Source organism: Theobroma cacao, chromosome 3 (assembly GCF_053813885.1).
Source record: "Theobroma cacao isolate CCN51 chromosome 3, ASM5381388v1, whole genome shotgun sequence".
Lineage (NCBI taxonomy): Eukaryota > Viridiplantae > Streptophyta > Magnoliopsida > Malvales > Malvaceae > Theobroma > Theobroma cacao.
This window is the reverse complement of record NC_142641.1, coordinates 46,578,945-46,599,580: the sequence shown is the minus strand read 5'-3', so window position 1 is coordinate 46,599,580 and position 20,636 is coordinate 46,578,945. Positions and strand designations below refer to the sequence as shown.

The following is a 20,636-nucleotide window of genomic DNA, read 5'->3' as shown; positions in this document are numbered from 1 at the left end:
CATTACCCCAAAACCCAACCCAACTTCACTCTTTATTTTTAATCAATTAATTAATAAATTGCTCCATGGGTGACTTCCTTTCTGTTGCCAAAATAAACCAACAGTATACAATTTCAATTCAAACATACATGAAAAAAAATCCTAATTATCACTTTCCATATCAAATTTAGCACCATCCCAATCTACAATATGTATATATATATATATATATATATATAAATCCTCATGATTATTAAAAACAAATTGCATTATTTACTTTGTGTTTAACAGGCGTGTAGTTGTACGAGCACGGCAGAAACCCAAACTTGTTTTGTTATTTTTATAATAATAATTTGCTGTATTCAAGAGCAAGGCTGTGATATACATACTTGTATATATATAGTTGCCATTCGTTTTCCCAGCAACACACACACTTTCTCAGAGTGAGGAAGGGAGACCAAAACTTAATAGTATTTCGATTAAGCTTAAAGGAGGGAAGATTATTTACAAAAGCTCTGTTGAGAATCACACTTCCATATCAAGGGGAATTTCTAGGAGACACTCCTATACAAGCCTCTTTACCAATACACCAAACTCGACTTCTACTTGGCGTTGCATTTACACAGCTTCTTCTAGCTTCATTGTACGAGACCTCCCTCTCAGAATAGCTGCTTGAATCAGAGTCACAGTACTTCCCATCTGCCCTGTTCATCTGGTCGATGAGAGACTGCCTTGCACGCGGACCACAGGCTGGAGTTTGCAAATTCCCCTTCATGTTCATTCCAGGAAAGCACAATGTTGCCACGGGTGAATTGGGGTTGCTCAAAGTATCTTCTTGCAGAATTTCTCCAATTCTAGACATTATGCTGAAAGCCAAGTTTCTGAGGACACGCGAATACGCTTCCAGGATGGAATGCCCAACATCCTGCGAAATTGAAAGTCATTGATGAGAATTATCTTCAATTTCCGTTGAATTCCAATGAAACAACAAGCATGTCTCTTTGTCTGAATTTGTTTTCTTAATTCCTAGTGGCATGCAAGAGAAACTTTATAGGAATACCATTAGGATGCTTGTAAACTTTTTCCTTTGCACCATAGGTTCCTAGGAAGAAACTAGCTTCTGTCCCAACTTCATTCTATCAGTATAAAAGAAAAGAAATGGGAGCTTGGGAAGGAATATGATTTGGAAAATGCAGCAAAATTTTCAACATTAAAGTTTCTGGATACTGCAGAGTTTCCTGTCAAGGAGATAAGCTTACTTTAAAGGCCTCACACTTACCTTGCCATATTGAATTTTTGTAGCATCAAGAAATGTTTGAGGAAGATTTGGGTATGTACTCTTTATCTGCTGTACAAGTGCTTCTGCTCGGTCCAGCAGTAACTCCATCTTATCCATCTCAGATATTGGGTCCTTAATGAAGGACCATGACGTTCGCACTGGGGATTTACCACTAGCTTGTTCTGCAATTCTCTCTTTCCATGCAAATACAGCAGCTTCCAACCTATTAATGGGCTCAAGGGCATTGTGTTCAGATTTTAAATTGAGTGAAATGAACATGTCCTCAACTGAGCTGGACTCCATAGTCAAAACCTTGTAAAGGTCGTCACTGAGGTTTGCCTTTGCAGACTGTAAACATGTAGCAAGCAATTGAGTTATAGTGAATGCAACATGGAACATCACATAAAAAACTTTAATCTGGAATTGTTTTCGATCATTCAAAATTATTAGACATCTGATTAGATTTGAAGGTAACTTGAGCCCCTTGTCTGATCAAGGCTTCTAGCTAAGAAACAAGACTTGCTTCAGCCAAAGATGGTCATGTGGTAGCCAAATGAAGAAAAAAAAAAAAGGAAAAGGGTCATCTTGATCGGGCTTGTAAAATAAAATAAGACTTGTAGATTATGTAAAGAAAGATATCATCACAGAAACTATTTAAGGATCCGACATTTAAAGTTAAAAGATGCTCTGGAGGGAAGTGACTATGCTCACCTTGGGAAGCGCATCCCTAATAATGGACGGAACAGGCATTTCAAGCAAAACATTTTCATTGATTGATTTCGCAGCCTTGAATACTTGATGTACCACCTTCCCCTTACATTGCAACTTCTTCCTTTCAGTGTCTGAGAGCCCTGTTTTTGGTACTTGTGGCAATGGGAGCCACCACCTCTTGCTCTCCTTTGCACTCTTGTTTCTTCCTTCTGCCCGACTGCCAACTTCTGCATACCAAAACTCAGTATTCACCATTGATTCCAGTGTTTCCTGTCAATTTTCAAAATTTAATCTCATGATAAAACAATGTTTACAGATAATTAAGAAGAGTGAATAGATCACCTACAATAAGCATAGAGTCCAACTTTTGAAGTGCTGGGAGATTCATGTGAATGTCTGCACGGGCTTTTGGTGTCATTATCTGCTCAAAAACGAATTACTTAAATCTCAACAAACAGCAGAATGCATATTGTCTTGTTAATCAGAATCCAACAAACATGAACACTACCTCCATAGTCCTGCCATTGGCACCACTTTGCTTAGCAGGTACTAACTCCACCATATAGTTGGTAGGAGAGAGTAACCAGTCCATTTCTCTTCGCCATTTATTTTTCCTTTCTTCAGCCAGTGGCTCCAATTTCCACAACTCCCCAAAAACAGAGGCTGCAAATTCAAAAATGTGCACATTATGAGTCAAACAATGAAGAACGGAGACAATCCTACGATAATAGGAAATCACAATGAAGTTTCTAAAATATACCAAAATACATTTGTTGAAAGTTCAACCAGATGTTATACATGCTCTTCTTATACTGTTTTAAGTTGTAACTATTCCTCATGATGCTTGTTTCTAGAATATCTTTTTCTCCCACCATATCATTTATCTTTGTTTCAAGTCTTTGTTCTTATTGTAGGTTTAGGTGAGTGGGGGATGCTGTTCAAGAGGTCGAGGCACTGAAGATTTTTCCAACGGGGGAATGAACCAAGATCTACAAAACAAACTTTACTAGCAGATTTAATGGGATTTACACCTATCACCATAAACCAACACAAGCTTATCGATGTGCCTTTCTGCATTTCTGCATTTGTTCAAAGATCTGAAATTGTTTCTGCCCATGGAGACATGATGAATTAAGTATAACATGAAGAGCTATGGCTTTTCTTATTTTAACATACTTTACCAAGTAACATTCCAGTGGAAGTAGTTTCTGATCATACATGTTTATCCAGCTAACAATTTTAATAGTAAAAGAATCTCATGCAAAAATTGCGGTAGGAGAATCATGAATAAGCAAGTCGTAGATTAATAAGGAACTTGAAATAAACAAACCTGCGAGATTTGTTATGGCATTTGACAATGCTAAAGCGGTGGAAACACCCTTCCGTCCACCTGTAATATCTTCCCCTAACAAAAGCTTTGAAAATTTTTCTTTCATTGTCTCGATATCTGAAAATTGAATGGCATAAGCAGGTTTCTCTTTGGCATAAAATTTTTTGGGGCTTTCTGAGAGCTCCCACTCATCTGAACCCTGTTCATCTCTCTTCATTGTCATCCACTTGGAAGAAAATGATCCAAAAGCATCTTTGCTAGAAGAACAGCTTGAGAAATCATCATCCAAGGAGTCAGAGGCACATCCATCTCCTCTGCTCGTTCTGCTTTCATTTTCATAAGACTCATTGTTGAGAATGCAGCTCTCAAGGCCATTATATGTCATTATCCCTGACAAGTCCGAATTTAATTTCCATTTATTAAAATCCTGAGGGAAATTTTCTCAATTTATTCCTCTGAAAGTAATTAACTAACCACAACAAAGAGAAACATAATCAGGTCGACACCTTTGCAAAATGGTCACCGTCATCAGCTTTCGACAGATAATGATACAACATGGTACGTATGAGGAAAGCAAAACACACCATAGATAAAGAAGCTTAAGTTTCTGTGGTATGTTGCTCCAGCTACATAAACACAGTGCAGAAATGCAGGCCACGTCATCAAGATTTTATTTGACATTCAAGTTGTAACCAAATGTAAACATTTTCCGCCAATTGAACACAGTAACATTTTTCCTCAAAGAATTAGACGTTGGGATTCTAAAAGCAGCCGTTGGCTTTTCCTTGGTTCCAAGAGATGAGAATGTGTTATGAGTTAAACCAATATCAGGAGAGAAACTACCTTATCAGTCAACTTAAATCACACAATTCTATTAATTGGGGTAAGGGGGGGTGGGGGGTTATAATTTTCTGTAGACAAATATCTCGAGATCTTAAAGAACATTCAATAGGCACATAGCAGGGGCTCGAGCAATCACCTCTTATCAGTTGCAGTAACTTAATACGTTTATGATTCTTGCAAGAAATAGTGAAGAAAGTTTCAACGACGCTATTTCACACATTTTTCCATATGTGTCATCTGTGTTGTCATCGATCTAATAGTGGTCAAATGTCTAAGTAATTACTACAGATCTGTTCACATATGCACCGTTCCCCTATGGAATAAATGGGTCTGTCAGATTTGTCCTTACTGCAGAAAAGTCAGATGTCAGCACATGGCAGTGAAAGGGTCATAGTTCGCATAAAATAATTAAGATGAGTCCTTACTTTCAAGCGTTCAAACATGGCATAAAATGATTGGTTTTCTGATGAGACCTTTATCATCAGGATCTTAAAAGGTTTTAACTGCCCTAGCCCTCTTATCTTGTGGGATTGATTAAAAACTAGCACTAGGAGAACCCACATGGCAATGCTTTTAAGAACGGGTTTAAAAAGTTATGGCCCAAATTTGAAGCATGAAGTAGGAAGGATGCATTATTTTGTTTTGTACGGGTGTGTTTTCTAAAATCAATCATGTGATGACAAATACAATATTTATTCAGAATAAAGACAAGAGACCACAAGGCCGAAGCTTCGCAAGTTGTTGAGAGAGGAGACTGTGAAGGATGCTGCTTTATCCTATCCTTCACAAGGACCACAGCAAGAAGAGAAATTTCCCATAACCAGGACACCTTAGGTCTGATTGTTCCTCCCCGATCAACAGTAGAACTCAAGAAAACACAAAAAGTTAAAAAGGTGGCTAATTTTAAAAATTCATCCTTTTGTTGATAGGGTGCCCTTTCTCTGTTTGCGGGCTATTTTTCTTTTTGCAGCACTTAAAAGTCAAGTAGAAGCAACAAGAAATTTTGAATAAATGGATGCAATATACTCGCAGTTGGAGCCTGGAGCTAATCCCAATATCAATTATTTCAACTTTTTAAACAGAAAAGCTGTCTGGTTTTTATGTCCCCACTCGGTAACCCCATTGTCTTGATGATAACAGTACTATATCAAGGGTCCACCACCGGCAAAGAAAAGTCATCAAACCCTGATTAACACTAGGAAGGAAGGGCATGCAATTTCACGAGGTTCTGTCCCTGTGCCATAAGGACATGTATAGGCAATTTGATAGCTGGTAATTAGAACTAATAGTCTCATCACTTGGCTTTCTTTTTTGTTTATGGTAGCAGTATCTTAGTTTAGAACTCTGCCACCACGAACCTTGAACTTGTCAAAGTTTCAAAACAAAAGCAAAAAGCTTCAAACAATGAGATAACCCCCATGTGGTTTGCACGTAGAAGATAACATGACCCCATGACTTTGTGAGGCATTTCCTTGGGCCCACAGAGGAGAGCGATCATAGCAATGAAGTATGAAAATATCCATGAATATGACTTCATTAACTGGAGTAATAATCAAGTGAAGTGAAAGTGAGTGCATATCTTTTTCAAACAAGGTGTGCCTAAATATCCTAGTTTGATCAGTATGTATTCTACCGAAGACTGGGAACAAATGGGGGCTCCATGCCGCCTAAACTCCAGATCTTAATCAGGTGGCTTAAAACTGAGGAGATACTGATGCACTATTAAAAAGAGCAGATTTTGAAAGAGAATCAGTCGGATTACTTGGAAATCATGGGTTTCTCATCTTTTCTTCAAAAATAGGGTAATTCACACCAACACTCCAAGATCCACCGAGAAATGAGTACTGTTTATCTTTACTCAGTGTTGCAGTAGACCTTATTAGTATTTTATGTTTAAAAGTTTCAACCTTTGATTTAACTATAGGTTTATGTGGTTTTTTATTTAAAGAAACAAATTTGAATACCCTTTCTTAATTTTTTTTGAAAAAAACGTATTATAGTTTAAACTTTAATGAGTAGAACGAACTTATGGGTGTGGGCTGTAGTGCAAGAGGGAGGAACATGGCATTCACACCTCCTCTTAAGGTACCATAAATGTTCTGCCAGGAAATAAATAGCGGCAGCATTGTTTGCATGGCAATGGCAGTTGCTATAAATAAGTGAAGACTGAAGATTGAAGAACTGCCGGGCCACCTCCAATCCCCATGGTGTCTGCACGTATGGGCCCCTCTCTCAATCGTCTCGCCTCCATATCAAACTCAATCCCCAACCTTTCAACTCACGCAACACTTTAAATTTTTTTTATTTAAACAAAGCGGAATGCATGAAGATGAAGGGCGTCCATGTGTTTAGGTATTTATGTTAGTTATGTTAGACAATAAAACAAATATTAGAGCCTAGAGGGCCAAGATGGAAGAACCGCTTCTCTCATCTTGCTCTTGGTCAACAAAAGACTATAACAACATCAATCACGGCAAATTTTCTTCAAAAGAAATACTAGTTTAATGGATAAAAAAATACCTAGCTAATAAATAAGATAACATTAAAATTAAATCACTAGCAGTAATGTAAAGTAGTAGGACTACTTACTGTCTTGCTCATCAAAATCGAGGCTAATCTCTCTGTCCCTGGTACAGCAAACGAGTCTTTTCCTCATCAACATCATTTTTCTTCTATTGCCTTTCACCTTCTTCTTGATCTCTTCTCTCTCCCTCTCTCTCTCTCTCTGTGTCTCTCTGTAGAGGAAAATGTATAATATCACCACTGATCAATGTGCTATCAAAACCACAAATGAAAAAGAAAAATGCTTCAAGTAAAAGGAAAAGAAGAAATTGTTGGTTAAGGCAAGCAACTTTTCAGAGAGAGTACAAGTAAAGTCGGGATTTTTGAAAGCTTTTGTTTATTGTAGTAAAAAACAAAAGGCTGTATGGTATCAAGTAAAAAAGGCCATGGTTCATCCATTTCATATTGCACCTCTTTCCGTCTCAAAAACAGTAGTAGTACTACTACTACTGAATTAAGAAATCCAAGGTAGAGAGAGAGAGAGAGAGAGAGAGAGAGAGGCACGTAATGGAATTAGAATTTGAAAACCAAAGGAGCCAACGAGCAGAGCAGATGGAGAAAGGAGAGAGAGGAGAGATCTAATTCCTAAACATCAAAATGAACATCTCAGAGACAGAAAGAAACGTTATTTCCTTAAACAGAGAAAGTAGGAATGCCCATCAAGTCTTCATTCCAGAATATATTCGACCAAAACAGAAAAATGAGAGACAACTACATTTAGAGGGCAAACCTGAATGTGTTAAGGCAAGGAGAATGCGGTGAGTGATGGCCCGCGAGTGGCGAGGCTTCAACGTTTGAAATGAATCAAAGCTGCATTTGGTGAAAGAAAGGGAGGTAGAAGGGGGCTTCAAGTCAAAAGCTGCAAACCCGGAAATTGGTATTGAATTGGGATCAGCGGAAGGAAGGAAGCCCACCCAATGAGTGTCGAGGACTTCCAGGGAGGGGAGGAGAGGAGAGGAGAGAATTGGTTAGGACTATTTATGGTTTATCAGACACTACTCACGCAAGACAGAAGGGAAGAAAGAAACTGAAGCAGTAGCGCCAGACCAGAGTCCTACATTATTTTCTTAGATATACATTTGTTTACTACGACTACTGTTATTTTATTACAAATACAGTTATGACATACATACATACATACATACATACATACTAGTAAAACGTTTATTTTGCAAAATGGATGGGATGGATGGGCAAAGCCAAAGAGATAAGCACTAGTATTTTGAATTTTGAGAAATCAAATCAAATGAAAATGAGGGTTTTTTTTTTTTTTCTTCTTCTTTTCTAACAGACTCATCATGTGACAAATGAAAATGAGGGTTTCTATGATTTGAATTTGGAATTCAAATTTTGCAATCATCATAATTTACACCGACCCTAGTACCTACTTTCTGAAATACTTTTTGTAACAACTTTAGTCTTCATCCTAGGGCCTGCCCTTCGAATTACATGTACCCTCACCAAATGAAGATTAAGAAAAACAAAAGTTTCATTTTATTGTATTTTAGATTAAAATTACACATAATTTTGAAGTTCAACTATACTTGTTTTTTTTTTTTTTTAAAAAAAAAAAAGGAAATAATGAAGCAAATTGAAAGGGATATCTCTTTAGTGCGGGGTCCCAATTTGTCCTTGTTTTCTGAAGAGTTGAGCCAAGTAGTAAATACCGCCCTTGCCGGCTTTGCCGTCAAAAGTCATATAACCACTTGTGAGCCATTACCAGACTCTCTATCCAACCCTGGATTTGGTTCCTAGAGTTGGAAGGTAGAACGTCAGCGTCCTAGGCATACCCATTCCACCACTTTCTAAGGAACTCTCTCCAAATGCCTCTGCCAAGTTCAAGTATTGAATTTGAATTTGAAAGGTATACAAGACCAGCAGTAATAAAACACAAGGATCTAATTCCATTAATTGCAAACAAAATAGGTGAAGAAAGAATAAGCAATGGGTGTTTTGAAATTTTGAAATTCGACATCTTAATACAATCATCTACTGACTTGACACCAAACAAATTCGACTACTTTAATTGGAATTGTTGGAGCTTTTGTAAATTATCCATCCAACAAAGTCAATGCCAACTTCACAGTGTAATTCAATTTGAACTAGATATGATGGAAAGGGGGAGAGATGTTACATCAACTAGTAGTGGAGAAGAGAGCGGGGGTGAGGGTGCTGCCTCGTTCCACGTTTTATGGGCCAAGAATGGCGCCGGTGGTGAGGGACGTTGTCTGCTGGCTGCACACGGGCCGCTCTCCATTCATCATTGCCTTTAGCGTTGGGCTGAGGGCAGAGCGGCTTCTTCAATTTTTGTCTCCATTTAACCATTTGCCTTTGCCTTGCCCTCACATTTTCCATGTACCTATCATCGTTAACTACAAACACAAAAATCAAGGAAAAAGGCTGTAGCCCACCATCCTTTGTTGTCCCCATGTTTTTTTACCTTTGTTGAGGGCAACAGAATATTGGAATTTGGAAAGTTGGGAGCAACCTTGAGTGGGCTCTCTCCTCTTTGCCAGGCAAGTGAGTTTCGTGTGTTTTGGGAGTACGTGTTCGTGGGGGCTCTCAGTTTGAGGAGAATTTTAGACTTTTCCTCGTGGGTCATTTCAACCAATTACAGAATTACTTTTTCAACTTGTTTTTCGTCAAACAACAAACCTGTTCTGGTCCAAATCAGCAGTGAGAGGGTCTGTGGTCTGGTCCAACATGGTTAGTGGTTAGGTTACGTGTGAGGCCAATATTGGTCATTGCCCATCAATGCATGAGGCCCACAAGCATCTCTTCGGTAGTCAAATTAGACACCGTTTTGACAAAAGCATCGCCGAATCGGTTTAGTTAAATAATATATATGTATATGCATACTTTGATCCATCCTTGGTTACCATACGAATAAATGATCGGCCATTGATCTCATATACTAATTCCTCACTCTCACTCACTCATCATCTGGGTTGCCTTCACAACCAGTTTCAAGAACGGAGGTTATGCTTTCAAAAAAGAAAAATAAGTTTGTGCAAGAGAGATTTGGATTTCAGCTTAGTTTTATAATTTGAGAAAATTTGGAAGTTTGATTTACTGACCATAATAAAATCTCTCAAATCTCAATCAATCAACTAGACTCTTAACAAATTCACTTCCTGCATTATTCCCACCTGAACACTTTACAAGTCAGGCAAATCCTGCAATTATTTCACAGCGTTTTCTTTCCAACCCCACTTTTTGAGTCAATTGTTGTCCGCGTAAAGACTGGCAATCAACCAGAACAAAAATTGTGCATCCGTGCTTCTTCATGTCAGCTTCAAAGATGCTTTTCTAAAGCAACTGAGCTGTACAAAGCCAAGAAAGAGAAACTCAGGGCCACCATAAAAATTGAAAATTCATCACATGGGTCCCAAACAAAACACCCGCCTTCCTCATCCAGCCTAGTAACCAATTGTGTAAAGCAGTTCAATGGGAAAGAAACCGCCCGGCGCCAACATGAAAGGGACCTTATTGTTTTCCAGGTTAAAATAAAATGGCATCATTTCGAAAGTTAACCACCATCCAAGAATCCTCGTTCCAGGCCCCTCCTTAGCATCTGTCATCAATGCTATCAGCATTCCACGGTTATAACTCATTCACTTTGATTTTTTGTGTCTACAGCAAAGACATTAACGTCACGTAACAACGTGTCCACAACAAGGACATTAATAACACATAATAATGTGTCCTCAAGGACAAAATAACGTTAGGGCAAGGATTCTAATTTTATGCAAACGGTAGGCTGGTTATATTCACAAGACAAGATAAGCAGTAAATGGAATTGTTCTGACATTACCAAGACGCCCTTGATGTGAACTTGCATTTACATGAGTCCTGCATATGAGTGAACTTTTAAACATAAAAATCCTCTATATTGGCCAAAAATACAACTTTTACATTTTAATGTTTACGGGAAAATAGGCAAAAGCAAAACAATGTGAGAATAGATTCATCAGTTACCATCTCATCCCAGAGAGACAACATCCATTCTGACACCAAAAAATAGAAAGATTTAGTTTTCACACTCCAATTGCAATCTTAAGGACCATAAACCCTAAACTAAGAGGTGCGGTATATAACCCAGTCCCGTCTCACAGTCTCACATAATTAACTGCTGTGGCACTAATATCTTCAATTAGTCAAACACGAATTTTGGGTGGAAAGAAAACCTATCCTAAGGGATATGCTAAGGCTTTTTGGAACTTTGCTCACTAAGTAAAGGACAACCAAAGAACAAAAGTTGTGTTGAGATTTGAAGCCAAAATGATGAGTAGATAAATTTGGCAAGAATATTGCAGCGGCCTTCAGACACTGATTGATAAAAGGCTCCACAGCTGGATATCAACTCAATGGGGAACAAAAGGCCAATTTTCATAAGCAAAAATATCAATATATACCAAGTACAAACTATACATCCATTAGTTAAATCAATATGGTCAGTAAGGATAGGAACTACAGATCTAAGAATAAGTGTAAAGGATCTTCTAGAAAGAATGCTGTTAAAAGCAACGTAAACCTAACAATGCAAAAGACCAAAGGCAAGAACAATTCAAATGTACATTAGCAACCGAGAAGGGGGAAATTTTTGGGTTTGTTAATGCTAATTGCTAAAGATGTTCCCACAAAGAATGAAACAACTAGCACTTCAACTAGAAAAGACAATTCAACTCTCAATGGATAATTCTAACAGCAATTGCTGTCTCCACCTGTAATATTGAATTTCAAGCCACCCATCTTCTCAAGTCGATAAAATGTCAGGAATATTATTATAATGAGAGGAAACAGCAGCAGAAAGAAATGAATAGCCACACACACTGAATAGAGTTGCAATCTAAAGTTTCTGATATCAGGACAAAAGTTATTAGAGCATGTCAATTGTTTAAATTTTCAGTCTCTCTCAATGTCTTCCTAGGGGGATTTTCCATTCTTTGAAATACCTCCAGCAGCTCTGCAAATTTACAACCATTACAGGTAATCTGAAAAGCTTAAAACCTTTTTATCAAACACACTCCATCAAGTAAATCTCAGAGCCTTTAAATGAATCAATAAATAACTGACAATCTTACAACTCAAATTGTGTTAAGCAAGGAGCATTAAAATAAATTTGAAATAGGGAATATTCCTGAGCACAGAAACTGTAGTTCTACCCTAATGGCATTTAGTATGATTTTCAAAGTTCAAATTTGTCGCAGTAATTAAAATTAAAATCACATCATGGGAGACAATTAGAATCAAAATGTCAGTACAACTAATCAATTGCATCAAATTTGAAGCAAGAAATATAGATAAATATTCAAAATGAGGACAGAGTCAAGACCAGACATCAATCTAGATGGACTACCAAATATGTTAAGAAAAAACAAATATAGAACCTTAATTTAATCATTATTACAAGGATGAAATGCAACCTCATTGAACCATAAATGAAGTCTAAAACCTATGTAAAATGCCCTCACCTTCAAATTGAAACCTACAATTGCAAACTTGCAAAGATCAATAGAGTTGAGATAAAGTTCAGTGTACTATTTTTCTTTTAACTATCTTTTACAGTTGAAGAAACCATTTGTTAACTTTTAAATACACAACAGAAACTTAAAGTTAAAATTAGCTCAGATTAACCCAGAAGTTAAAATAACAATTTTAAGACACCTCAGCTCTCTCTCTCTCTCTCTCTCTCTCTCTCTCTCTATCAGGCTATTGAAACTAATTGATCAAAGTCAGAAAGAGTCAATATTAACAAAAACATTATACTGAAAATCGAGATTTATTCCCCAAAACGGCTTGTGAGGAAATGGTAAAATTGCAACGAAAAATGATCAAACAAGAATTTAAAAAAAAAAAAAATAGAACCTGGCCTTGTTCTTTTGGGGTAGAAGAACCTAGACTAATAAATATACAAAATACTAGAAGTTGTGTAAACTAGTAGTAGAAAATTTCTTCTGCTCATAATATGTAATACCAAGTTTTATCAATTTATGGGGTTTTAATTTCTTTTTCCTCTTAACAATTTTATGTATCAAAAACTTCAGAAGAAGTTCACCTAAAAAAACACTAGATCAGTTCTGACCAGACACATAAACTTCAGATATCACAGAAAAAGTCGCACCTTCATTAAAAAGGATACTAACAGAATGGATATTACTTATCCACAAAAAAAAAAAAAAACAAAAACCCAACAGATTGGAGATTATTCCAAATTAACAAAAAATGGAAGTAAACTAATTCCAAAATATAAAAAATATATATTTACAGAACTAATTCCAATATTTAAGTAAAAGCATTATGCAAGAAGTCATTGCGGTTCCTTTATTACTACAATACCATCCCTTTTTTTAAAAAACAAGAAAAATCTGGGCAATTTAAAAAAGTTTTACCTCTCTGGGTCCCGAGTCATTGCCTTCACATTTGTATCGTCAAAGGGAAATAAAAGATTAATAGGGCACGACAGTTACCTTCACGTATCTCCTATTTAAATAAGCAAGCTTGAATAACATTTCAAAGGTTTCCGTTTCAAGGTATAAAATTCTTTTTTTTTTCAAAAAAAAAAGAAAAAAGATATATCGCCAATAGATCTATGAATGGCTAAAAGCCTTCTTTCTTATTCTTTCTTTTTTCGTTTATTTCTATTAGTGTAGTGAAATTGGAAACTTCATTTCCAAGAACAGAAAAAAGATAATTTTTTTTTTAAAAAAAATCCTAAATCTAAAGTAAAAAAGATTACGGAATACAAGCAAGAAGCAAGTAAATCCCAACCTGAGATCTGAACATAACACAGAAAAAGAAGGCAAGATCCATGCAACCCCTCACCGCGGTCTCCGATTCAGTTGATGCAAGGCGGGATCCAATTCGTGCCTCCTCCAGTCACGGCCCGCCATCTGGCCTAAATCCAATCCAATCCACTATTAAGGAGCAGCAGCCAATCAGTTCCCGACCTGCACCAAGCGAATTAGAGACCGCCGGTAACTGAATCAATCTCGAGCTCCTTTAGGGAAACTTTTGGCTTTGCTAAAAACGGAACCATCTATTACTATTACTATTTCTATAACCCTACGAGTGGGCTTGGGTTTTCCCTTCCTTGCCGGTTATTTATAATCACAACAGACCAATTTCTCCCCTCCACGTGTCCCCAACCGACTCCGGTTTTGTGAGCTAACAAAAAGATAGCCTCCAAAAGGGGAAAATTATGGCGCAAGTGGTTTTCTTATTTTCGGTTTCAAAACTTTCAAATTTCAATACCCCAATTTGTTTTTTTTTTCTTTGGAGTACTAAATAAATGACTCAAGCAGTTAGTAACTTTTCTTGTTTGTTGGACTTATTCAATGGGGCGTGGATTCCAGTGAAATTACGAGGTGCCATTACAGAGCCGACGTGGAGCTACAGTATGAGCACGTGATCGTGGTCTGCAGCTGCAACGTGGAGTTATGGTGTGGGACAGGAGGTGATAAAAGAAAGAAAAAGAAATCGCCTCTGCTTTATTCTTTTCATTTATTAAAATCAAAAGTTTCAATTTGATGAATAAAATAAATAAGAGAGAAGAAGTATGCATGCATGTATGTATGTAAAAATAATATCTTTCTTAATTTCTGCTTAGATATTTTGATATTCTTGATTAATTTATGGGTTCCAATGTTAGGTCGGAAAGTAAAGTTGAATTATTATTATTATTATTATTAGTATAAGGATTATACAAAGTAAAGGCAATGATTTAAGCATTCCCTTTGATTCCCTGGAGCAGTGGCTTAAGATAGGACAAGTTTAATCTTGTTAAGAGCAAAGCAAACTCTTTTCCATTTTGGGTCAGCTGGTTTGGGTTTTTCTTTCAACGCTGCGGAGTCAGTTCAAGGAATAGTCATTTGAAAAGAAATTAACTAAGAATAAAGAATCAAAGCAATAATTGAAGACATTTCTTGCATTGTACCAGTACCACACCATTCATTGATTATTTAAGTCATGCGATTGAACCTTTGGTCTTTGTTATGATTGAGCTATTTTGTCAAACTAAATTATGATTCACATTTGATGTCCGTATTTCTTTCCTCCATTTTTTATTTATTAAAAAAATTATTTTTAATATTATATATAATAAATAAAAGAATTTTAAAAAATAATTTTAGAAAAAATAAAAAAATATACTTTAATAAGACGGCCAAGGCCAAGCAAGGTATGGACACGATTGTTTTATTGGGGGGCAAAGAGAGAGAGAGGTAAACCATTCTCTCAACAGTGAACAAATGGTAGTTGGATTTTAAATTATTATTTGTATTAATTAATTTATAAAAGTTATTATATTAATTAGTACTATATTATTTTTAATTAAAAAATGAAAGGAGTCAGAGTCACCTTTTTCTGAAGCTGCTTTCTCCGAGCATGCTGCTTTCTTCGAGCATGTATCTTTTCGGAACAAAGCGTGAAAGCACACAGCAATTTAATTTAAAATAATAATAATAATAAAAGGAAGCAAAAATCCTCCCAACAGCCAACAGGTAACGTGTTTCTGTATTTATCTAGGTCCAATGGACCTGCATTTAAGTTTGGCCTTTTTCTGGGGGGCATATGGCACGTGAAAGAGACCACAATGCTATGCTTGCTTGGCGTTAACCCCAATCTATTTTCTTTTACTGCATTCTTTTGTCATAACATTATTAGCATAAATACTTTGCCCGCCTCCGCCTGTCAAAGCCCCATTAATTTTTGGCCATACTCTTCAGAACGGGCTTATTAATTTCATGCACGACTCACTCTCCATCTAATGCAAGCTGCATGCAGCTCGTCTTGAGTTTGAATTTTGTACCAATATCCTCTCTCTTAAAGACAATCTACAATTTCGTCATGATCATTATCTTCTCATTAAAAAATACAATGTCAATATTTATAAATGTTTTAAAATATTTATATTTGTATCACTCTTTTTAAAACGATTGACAAGATATTTATTTTTTTAAAATATTTTATATAATATTTATTTTTTTTAAATAACTCAACGCGATACACACACGTACACATACATATACACATACATAGATAAAAAAAAAAATTTGTATCCAAACTATAAAGATTATGCCTACTTTTACGAAGCAAGCGCATGAATCAATGTTTGTTAATTTTGTTCATCTTTTTCCTGTTTAGGGTAGGAGATTTCAAATGAAGTAGTGCTCAGAAATTGTTTAAGGAAACAACTATACGAGGAGAAAAGAAGCTAATGCTGTATTTATAAGCTATCGTCCTTATACACGTCAGCCTGTCTATCAAGACAAAAACCATACAAGTTTACATGGTATAATTAATAGACAAGAAAGGAAAAGACGATGAACCTCTACCCTATCAGAGAACATATGTTTTCCAATGCAACTCCGCGGTCTGTTGTATGGTACACAGTGACGTAAAGTGCCACATATATAGTGACAGATAGATATAAGCTAGTTGAATGAGATACCAAGCCAGCTTGCTATGTGGTCCACGAGGATCAAGCCCAGTGGAGCCAGCATACGTGTAACCCTGGGCAGTGATGGATAGCTGAGTGTCCCCAGTATGAACCAATTGAAGCTCAAGAGGGCAACTGCATCAGAAGCAGGTTTATTCTTTATAGTGAAGAAAAACTCAATAACACTTCTAAGCGACATGCCAACAACAGTGAAGAGAGCCACCACAAGAGGCATGCAAGGATCTTCAGCTTCCCAGACAATCATTCCAACCAAAAGTGACAAAATTGCACTAAAAAGAGTCTGTGAAAGTGCAATTTCTCTTCGTTGTTCAAGGACGGCATTGACATCTAAATTTGGAATAACAATGGGCGTCAATGGTTGCACAGACACAGATCCGCTTGGTGCAGGGCTAGCTTTTAAGAAATTGAACGATCCAGTATTACTCTTGCTCTTACCCTCCCTCCCTTCTCTGTTCATCATCAGGTCTTGGAAGGAGATGCCACTACCCTTATAACTGGAAATCCACGATGCAATATTATAGGGAATGACATGATCATCAACCGTATTGATACTTTTGCTTTTGATTGTTTCATCATGACCTTTAAGGCTCCATGCTGCTTTACCTCGAATTTCCTTCAGCCGGAGGTTTTCATCCTTTAAATCCTGCAACTGGTAGGGTGCACAATATTTTCAGCACATGCAGCATTCTTGCTGAAAGGTACATTCAACACGTGTGCATGTGTGTGTGCATGCATGAATGTCTAGAAATATGTAGAAAACATGGATAAAGTTCTTCCCAACTGCATGTCAATAAATGCAATCGATAACTGAAAACTAATAGAAATACGTATCAGTAAATCTAGACCAAATTATTGGGTTTGAGTTTGAAGGCATCATTCTGTGGTTGTAAGATTATTTCTGTGCCCAATTCTAAATCCTTTCTGATGGAAATGACTGATAGTCCCATATTTTAGGATGATTTTTTTATCATGTCATTCAACCTTTTGGTAAATTTGGGGGCAGGTGAGGCCTTGTTCCAAAGCCTATCATATTTTAGAGTTTGCATCCTCCAAACACAGAGGACTTTGCTGTCTGAGTATGGAGTTTCTTCTTCTCTTGGCATGCCCGCCAGACAGTTAAATATATATAAGACTTCTTCCAACTCCTAAACAGTTGAGATATTTACCTCACCCACTAGTAGTTCAATCTTGGCAACAGCCTTGTCATGTTCCTCTTCAAGTTCTATTAACATTGACTCCATAATTCGGCGTTCTCTAACAGCGGCTTGGAGATGTTCCTCGAGCTCCTTCCTGTCCCAAACAAGATTCTCCAACTCAAACTGCATCTCATGCAGATGCTGCTCCAGCTGCAAACCATACCATGCTTCTTATACCAATCACCAAGCAGAGTGCAGACAAGATTTTAAATAGGCAGACACGCAATAATTAGCAACTCCTTGAAGAGAATAAAAAATTTTCATAAAAGACACATGTTCGACTTCTTGATGCCTTGCATTGCCAAAGTCCAACTAGAAGTTCCAATTGATCTTAAAACCAGAAACTAAAAGACGAATGAACAGTGAAAGTTGACATTTAGTTGATCATTTTCTATTAAGAGGCTGCATGGCGTTCCTTGCCAAGCTGATTTCCAGCTGAATTATACAGTTTCCTTCAAGGCAGGGTGAGTGAATACCTCCCGTCCAAAGAAAAAAAAAAGGTAATTGGAAACCCAGATGTACTAAAATTCCAGTTGAGTTTGAGCAATATATTTGTTGATACCCACAGTTGTTTTTTTTTTTCAATTAGAAGCACGTAAAGGAGAAAAAGATTAAGCCCATCTAGAAAGGTTAAATCTACTGCAGATAAAATGTCTAATCAAACCATATCAAAACTAACCAGTCTTTCCCTCTGCAAGGCAGTCAACACTCGTACAGGAATAGATACAAGAGCAACCATCCAAATTACTGCTTTCCAGAACATATTCACATGGAAGGAAACTGCTGCCTTTACCAACTCCACCCAGGTCTGAATAACAATAAAGATGGTTTTCGTGCAAAACTTGAATGCCAATTTGCAAAGTGAAAATGGCATGGTGACCATGATTGTTAGGCTATTCCTTAACTTGGGAATCAGCTCCACCAAACCAGCCATTTTCCACCAAGGGAGCTCCTTCCTCAGTCACACATATTGCATAACATAAATTAAAGGTTCAGCTCCCAATAGTCTGCATAAATATGAACCCGTAAATGAAAAAATAAAACAATTGTGTTACACCTTCAATTTGTATAAGATACCATAAGAGTATGCAGCCCTTGAGAAAAACAAAATGAGACAGGGAAAGAGCATGGCAAAAGGCAATGACATAATATGGTACTTAAGGTCATCTTGATGAACACAAACATATCAAGTTGTAAGAAACCTTCTCAGAGATGGTTTTGTTCTTTTATTTTTTGTTTTAATTTTCGTAAGTAATGTCATTCCTATGCAAACCCAACATATGATATACCATTGATGGACTCCTGCATAACAGAGACAATCAAGAAGCAAACACAGACAACAGAAACTATCCATAGACCAAAAACATATACCTCTTCTGCACAATATGCATTACACACAGCAGCAACCATTGTCTGTTATTCTTTTACAAGCTTCACTGGATCAATTGGAGATAATTCATCTCTAAATGAACAAAATCTGTGCAGAACTCCCCTGAAGACAATACTAAAGCAAATACAAATTAAGTGCAATCTATATTTTCTTCTTTTTCTTCGATGTTATAATTCTATTCATTATTCCAGAAAATTACAGTTTGCGAAATCCTAATACAAAACCGAAAACAGAGAAAAATTTGAAATGCTGCAAAATAAACATGGGAAAAAGTTACTAGATAGACTCTGGAAGAGGAATTTAGAAGTCCCAATAGCATTTTACAGCATCAAAAGTTAAGGGAAAAAGGAAAAATCTCATCACTACAATTGTTGACATGAAGAAAACAAGCACAAGCCCATTAAAACCTTGATATACTCAAAATGAAAAGCATGCAAAAGTCACAGAAAGACAGAAGCAAAGCATCGGACTAAGCATTTCAAGTTTGAAAACAAAAGAATAAAGAAAAACAGTAAATTGGAAACTGTTTATGGAGTACATTAGTATATCATAAACATTACAATGAACCCAGAAACCTGGATTGAGAAAAACACGCGTGAAGATGAAGAATGGTCACGCAGAATCAGAAACAGAAAGCAGCAGCTATCTGAGCAGAGCGCAGAGCAGAAGTAGATTTGGTTTGAACTCAAGTGAAAGTCCTTTGTCTTTTGAGAGCGATAGCCCAGAGAGAGACAGAGAGAGAGAGAGGCAGTTAAGAAGGGAGGAAGGTGGCACCCAAAAGCGCCCTGGCTGACACGCAAGCATGTTTACATGGAACATGTCGAAGCAAAGTTTGATTACTAATACTACTAATAGTATTTAGTTCAGATAAGGATAGGGCAAGGTCTATCTTGATTCTTGCCCCATTTTCTCCAACATTCACAGCTTTTACCTTGAAGGACAAACTTTCATGTGAACCTCATTCAAAATTTTCTCATTTTGTTATATCTCATCTCACCATATATGAGCTGCACTCCTCCCTCATCTTTTTTTTTTTTCCCCCTTTTTCTCTTAAGGTTTTACATTGAAAACAAAATTCGATGAATCAATTGGTTTTCCTTTGTTTTGGTTAATGAATCTACGACAATTACAATTAATTAATTTCTCACTGGTGATCTTGGAGAAAACAACTAGTATTTGATGTTTGTGTTCAGGGCTCAGGGCATCCAATTGGCCATTGTATGCCTGACCATTACCATATGCATGTATGTACGAAAGTGATATATATGGGTTATTCATTTGGGCCGGAGTTTGTTGGACGGACGGCTAAGAGCTTGGAAAAGCCCAATCCAATTTCGTTGTAGTATCTAGTGTGTATGCATTTGCCTGATGGTGGATATTATTTATTTCTTTCTTGCCAAGGAATGGATGCCTGCGTGTGTGCTGCTGTATTCTGTGTATGACGATATTTTGCAAAAAGAAAAGAAATAAAAGAAAAATTGGGCAGCATGCAAAAGAAAGAGGGGGCCACTAGGCCAGGCAAAAGAAAAAGAAGAATTCCTTGTCACCCTCCCCTTTATGGTTTTTGGGGGTAGGAAGTAGTGACAGCTCCACGTTTCCTGACTTTGCACCAGATAATAGTACTGGTAGCGTGGCCCCGATACCAACACAATACACACTGGACCCAAATGCAGAAACCAAATTTCATATTCATATAAAAAGTTGTGTCCACTCCTCCAACTCCAATCATGTCTTTTACAACTACTTTCCGCAATGGCTTTACTTACCGTCTAAGGTTATTGATTGATTAGTTTCTACATTATATTTGAAACACAGAAGCAGCATTGCCTTTCCCAGAAATTGCATCATTGTTACTACTAGTAGTACATATTTACGTACCAAGTAGA

General features: G+C 36.9%; 2 protein-coding genes and 1 long non-coding RNA gene across 9 annotated transcripts; all 3 read right to left on the bottom strand.

The window, feature by feature from the left end:
• Window positions 1-296: 296 nt before the first annotated feature.
• ROPGEF14 (RHO guanyl-nucleotide exchange factor 14) lies at window positions 297-9,244 on the bottom strand. Of its 2 annotated transcripts, none has more exons than XM_088804663.1 (8): window positions 8,839-9,244; window positions 6,732-6,875; window positions 3,300-3,689; window positions 2,478-2,632; window positions 2,316-2,390; window positions 1,970-2,239; window positions 1,259-1,606; window positions 297-904 (listed from the first exon to the last, which is right to left on the bottom strand). In XM_088804663.1, the coding sequence occupies exons 2-8, from the start codon at window positions 6,805-6,807 to the stop codon at window positions 518-520; spliced, it is 1,701 nt and encodes a 566-aa protein (XP_088660789.1). In that variant the 5' UTR covers window positions 6,808-6,875; window positions 8,839-9,244; the 3' UTR covers window positions 297-517. The 2 variants fall into 2 exon arrangements, with proteins under 2 accessions (XP_088660789.1, XP_088660788.1); XM_088804662.1 differs by lacking the exon at window positions 8,839-9,244 and adding an exon at window positions 7,435-7,841.
• Window positions 9,245-9,709: 465 nt separating this feature from the next.
• Window positions 9,710-13,943, bottom strand: LOC18606928 (uncharacterized). Of its 4 annotated transcripts, none has more exons than XR_001927294.2 (3): window positions 13,476-13,933; window positions 13,097-13,187; window positions 9,710-12,192 (listed from the first exon to the last, which is right to left on the bottom strand). It is a non-coding gene; the product is annotated as an uncharacterized LOC18606928 (long non-coding RNA). The 4 variants fall into 4 exon arrangements; XR_001927296.2 differs by having other exon boundaries at window positions 9,710-11,670; XR_001927295.2 differs by lacking the exon at window positions 13,097-13,187 and having other exon boundaries at window positions 13,476-13,943.
• A 1,956-nt stretch (window positions 13,944-15,899) lies between these two features.
• On the bottom strand, window positions 15,900-19,500 carry LOC18606927 (coiled-coil protein). 3 transcript variants are annotated; one of them, XM_088804885.1, is made up of 5 exons: window positions 19,326-19,500; window positions 18,732-18,864; window positions 18,040-18,367; window positions 17,331-17,510; window positions 15,900-16,813 (listed from the first exon to the last, which is right to left on the bottom strand). In XM_088804885.1, exons 3-5 carry the CDS (start codon window positions 18,292-18,294, stop codon window positions 16,139-16,141), a joined length of 1,110 nt encoding a protein of 369 aa, XP_088661011.1. In that variant the 5' UTR covers window positions 18,295-18,367; window positions 18,732-18,864; window positions 19,326-19,500; the 3' UTR covers window positions 15,900-16,138. The 3 variants fall into 3 exon arrangements, with proteins under 3 accessions (XP_088661011.1, XP_088661012.1, XP_088661013.1); XM_088804886.1 differs by having other exon boundaries at window positions 18,732-18,852; XM_088804887.1 differs by lacking the exon at window positions 18,732-18,864.
• Window positions 19,501-20,636: the final 1,136 nt, after the last annotated feature.

Excerpts from the sequence above, each read along its gene's own strand:
- ROPGEF14 (XM_088804663.1), bottom strand. The coding sequence starts at position 6,807 with ATGATGTTGATGAGGAAAAGACTCGTTTGCTGTACCAGGGACAGAGAG. Across the intron at positions 2,633-3,299 it reads TGCCATAACAAATCTCGCAG|CCTCTGTTTTTGGGGAGTTG; the intron begins GTTTGTTTATTT and ends TTGAATTTGCAG. Across the intron at positions 905-1,258 it reads CAAAAATTCAATATGGCAAG|GATGTTGGGCATTCCATCCT; the intron begins GTAAGTGTGAGG and ends TCAATTTCGCAG.
- LOC18606927 (XM_088804885.1), bottom strand. The coding sequence starts at position 18,294 with ATGGCTGGTTTGGTGGAGCTGATTCCCAAGTTAAGGAATAGCCTAACA. Across the intron at positions 17,511-18,039 it reads CCTTGCAGAGGGAAAGACTG|CTGGAGCAGCATCTGCATGA; the intron begins GTTAGTTTTGAT and ends TATGGTTTGCAG. Across the intron at positions 16,814-17,330 it reads TTGAACTACTAGTGGGTGAG|TTGCAGGATTTAAAGGATGA; the intron begins GTAAATATCTCA and ends GCACCCTACCAG.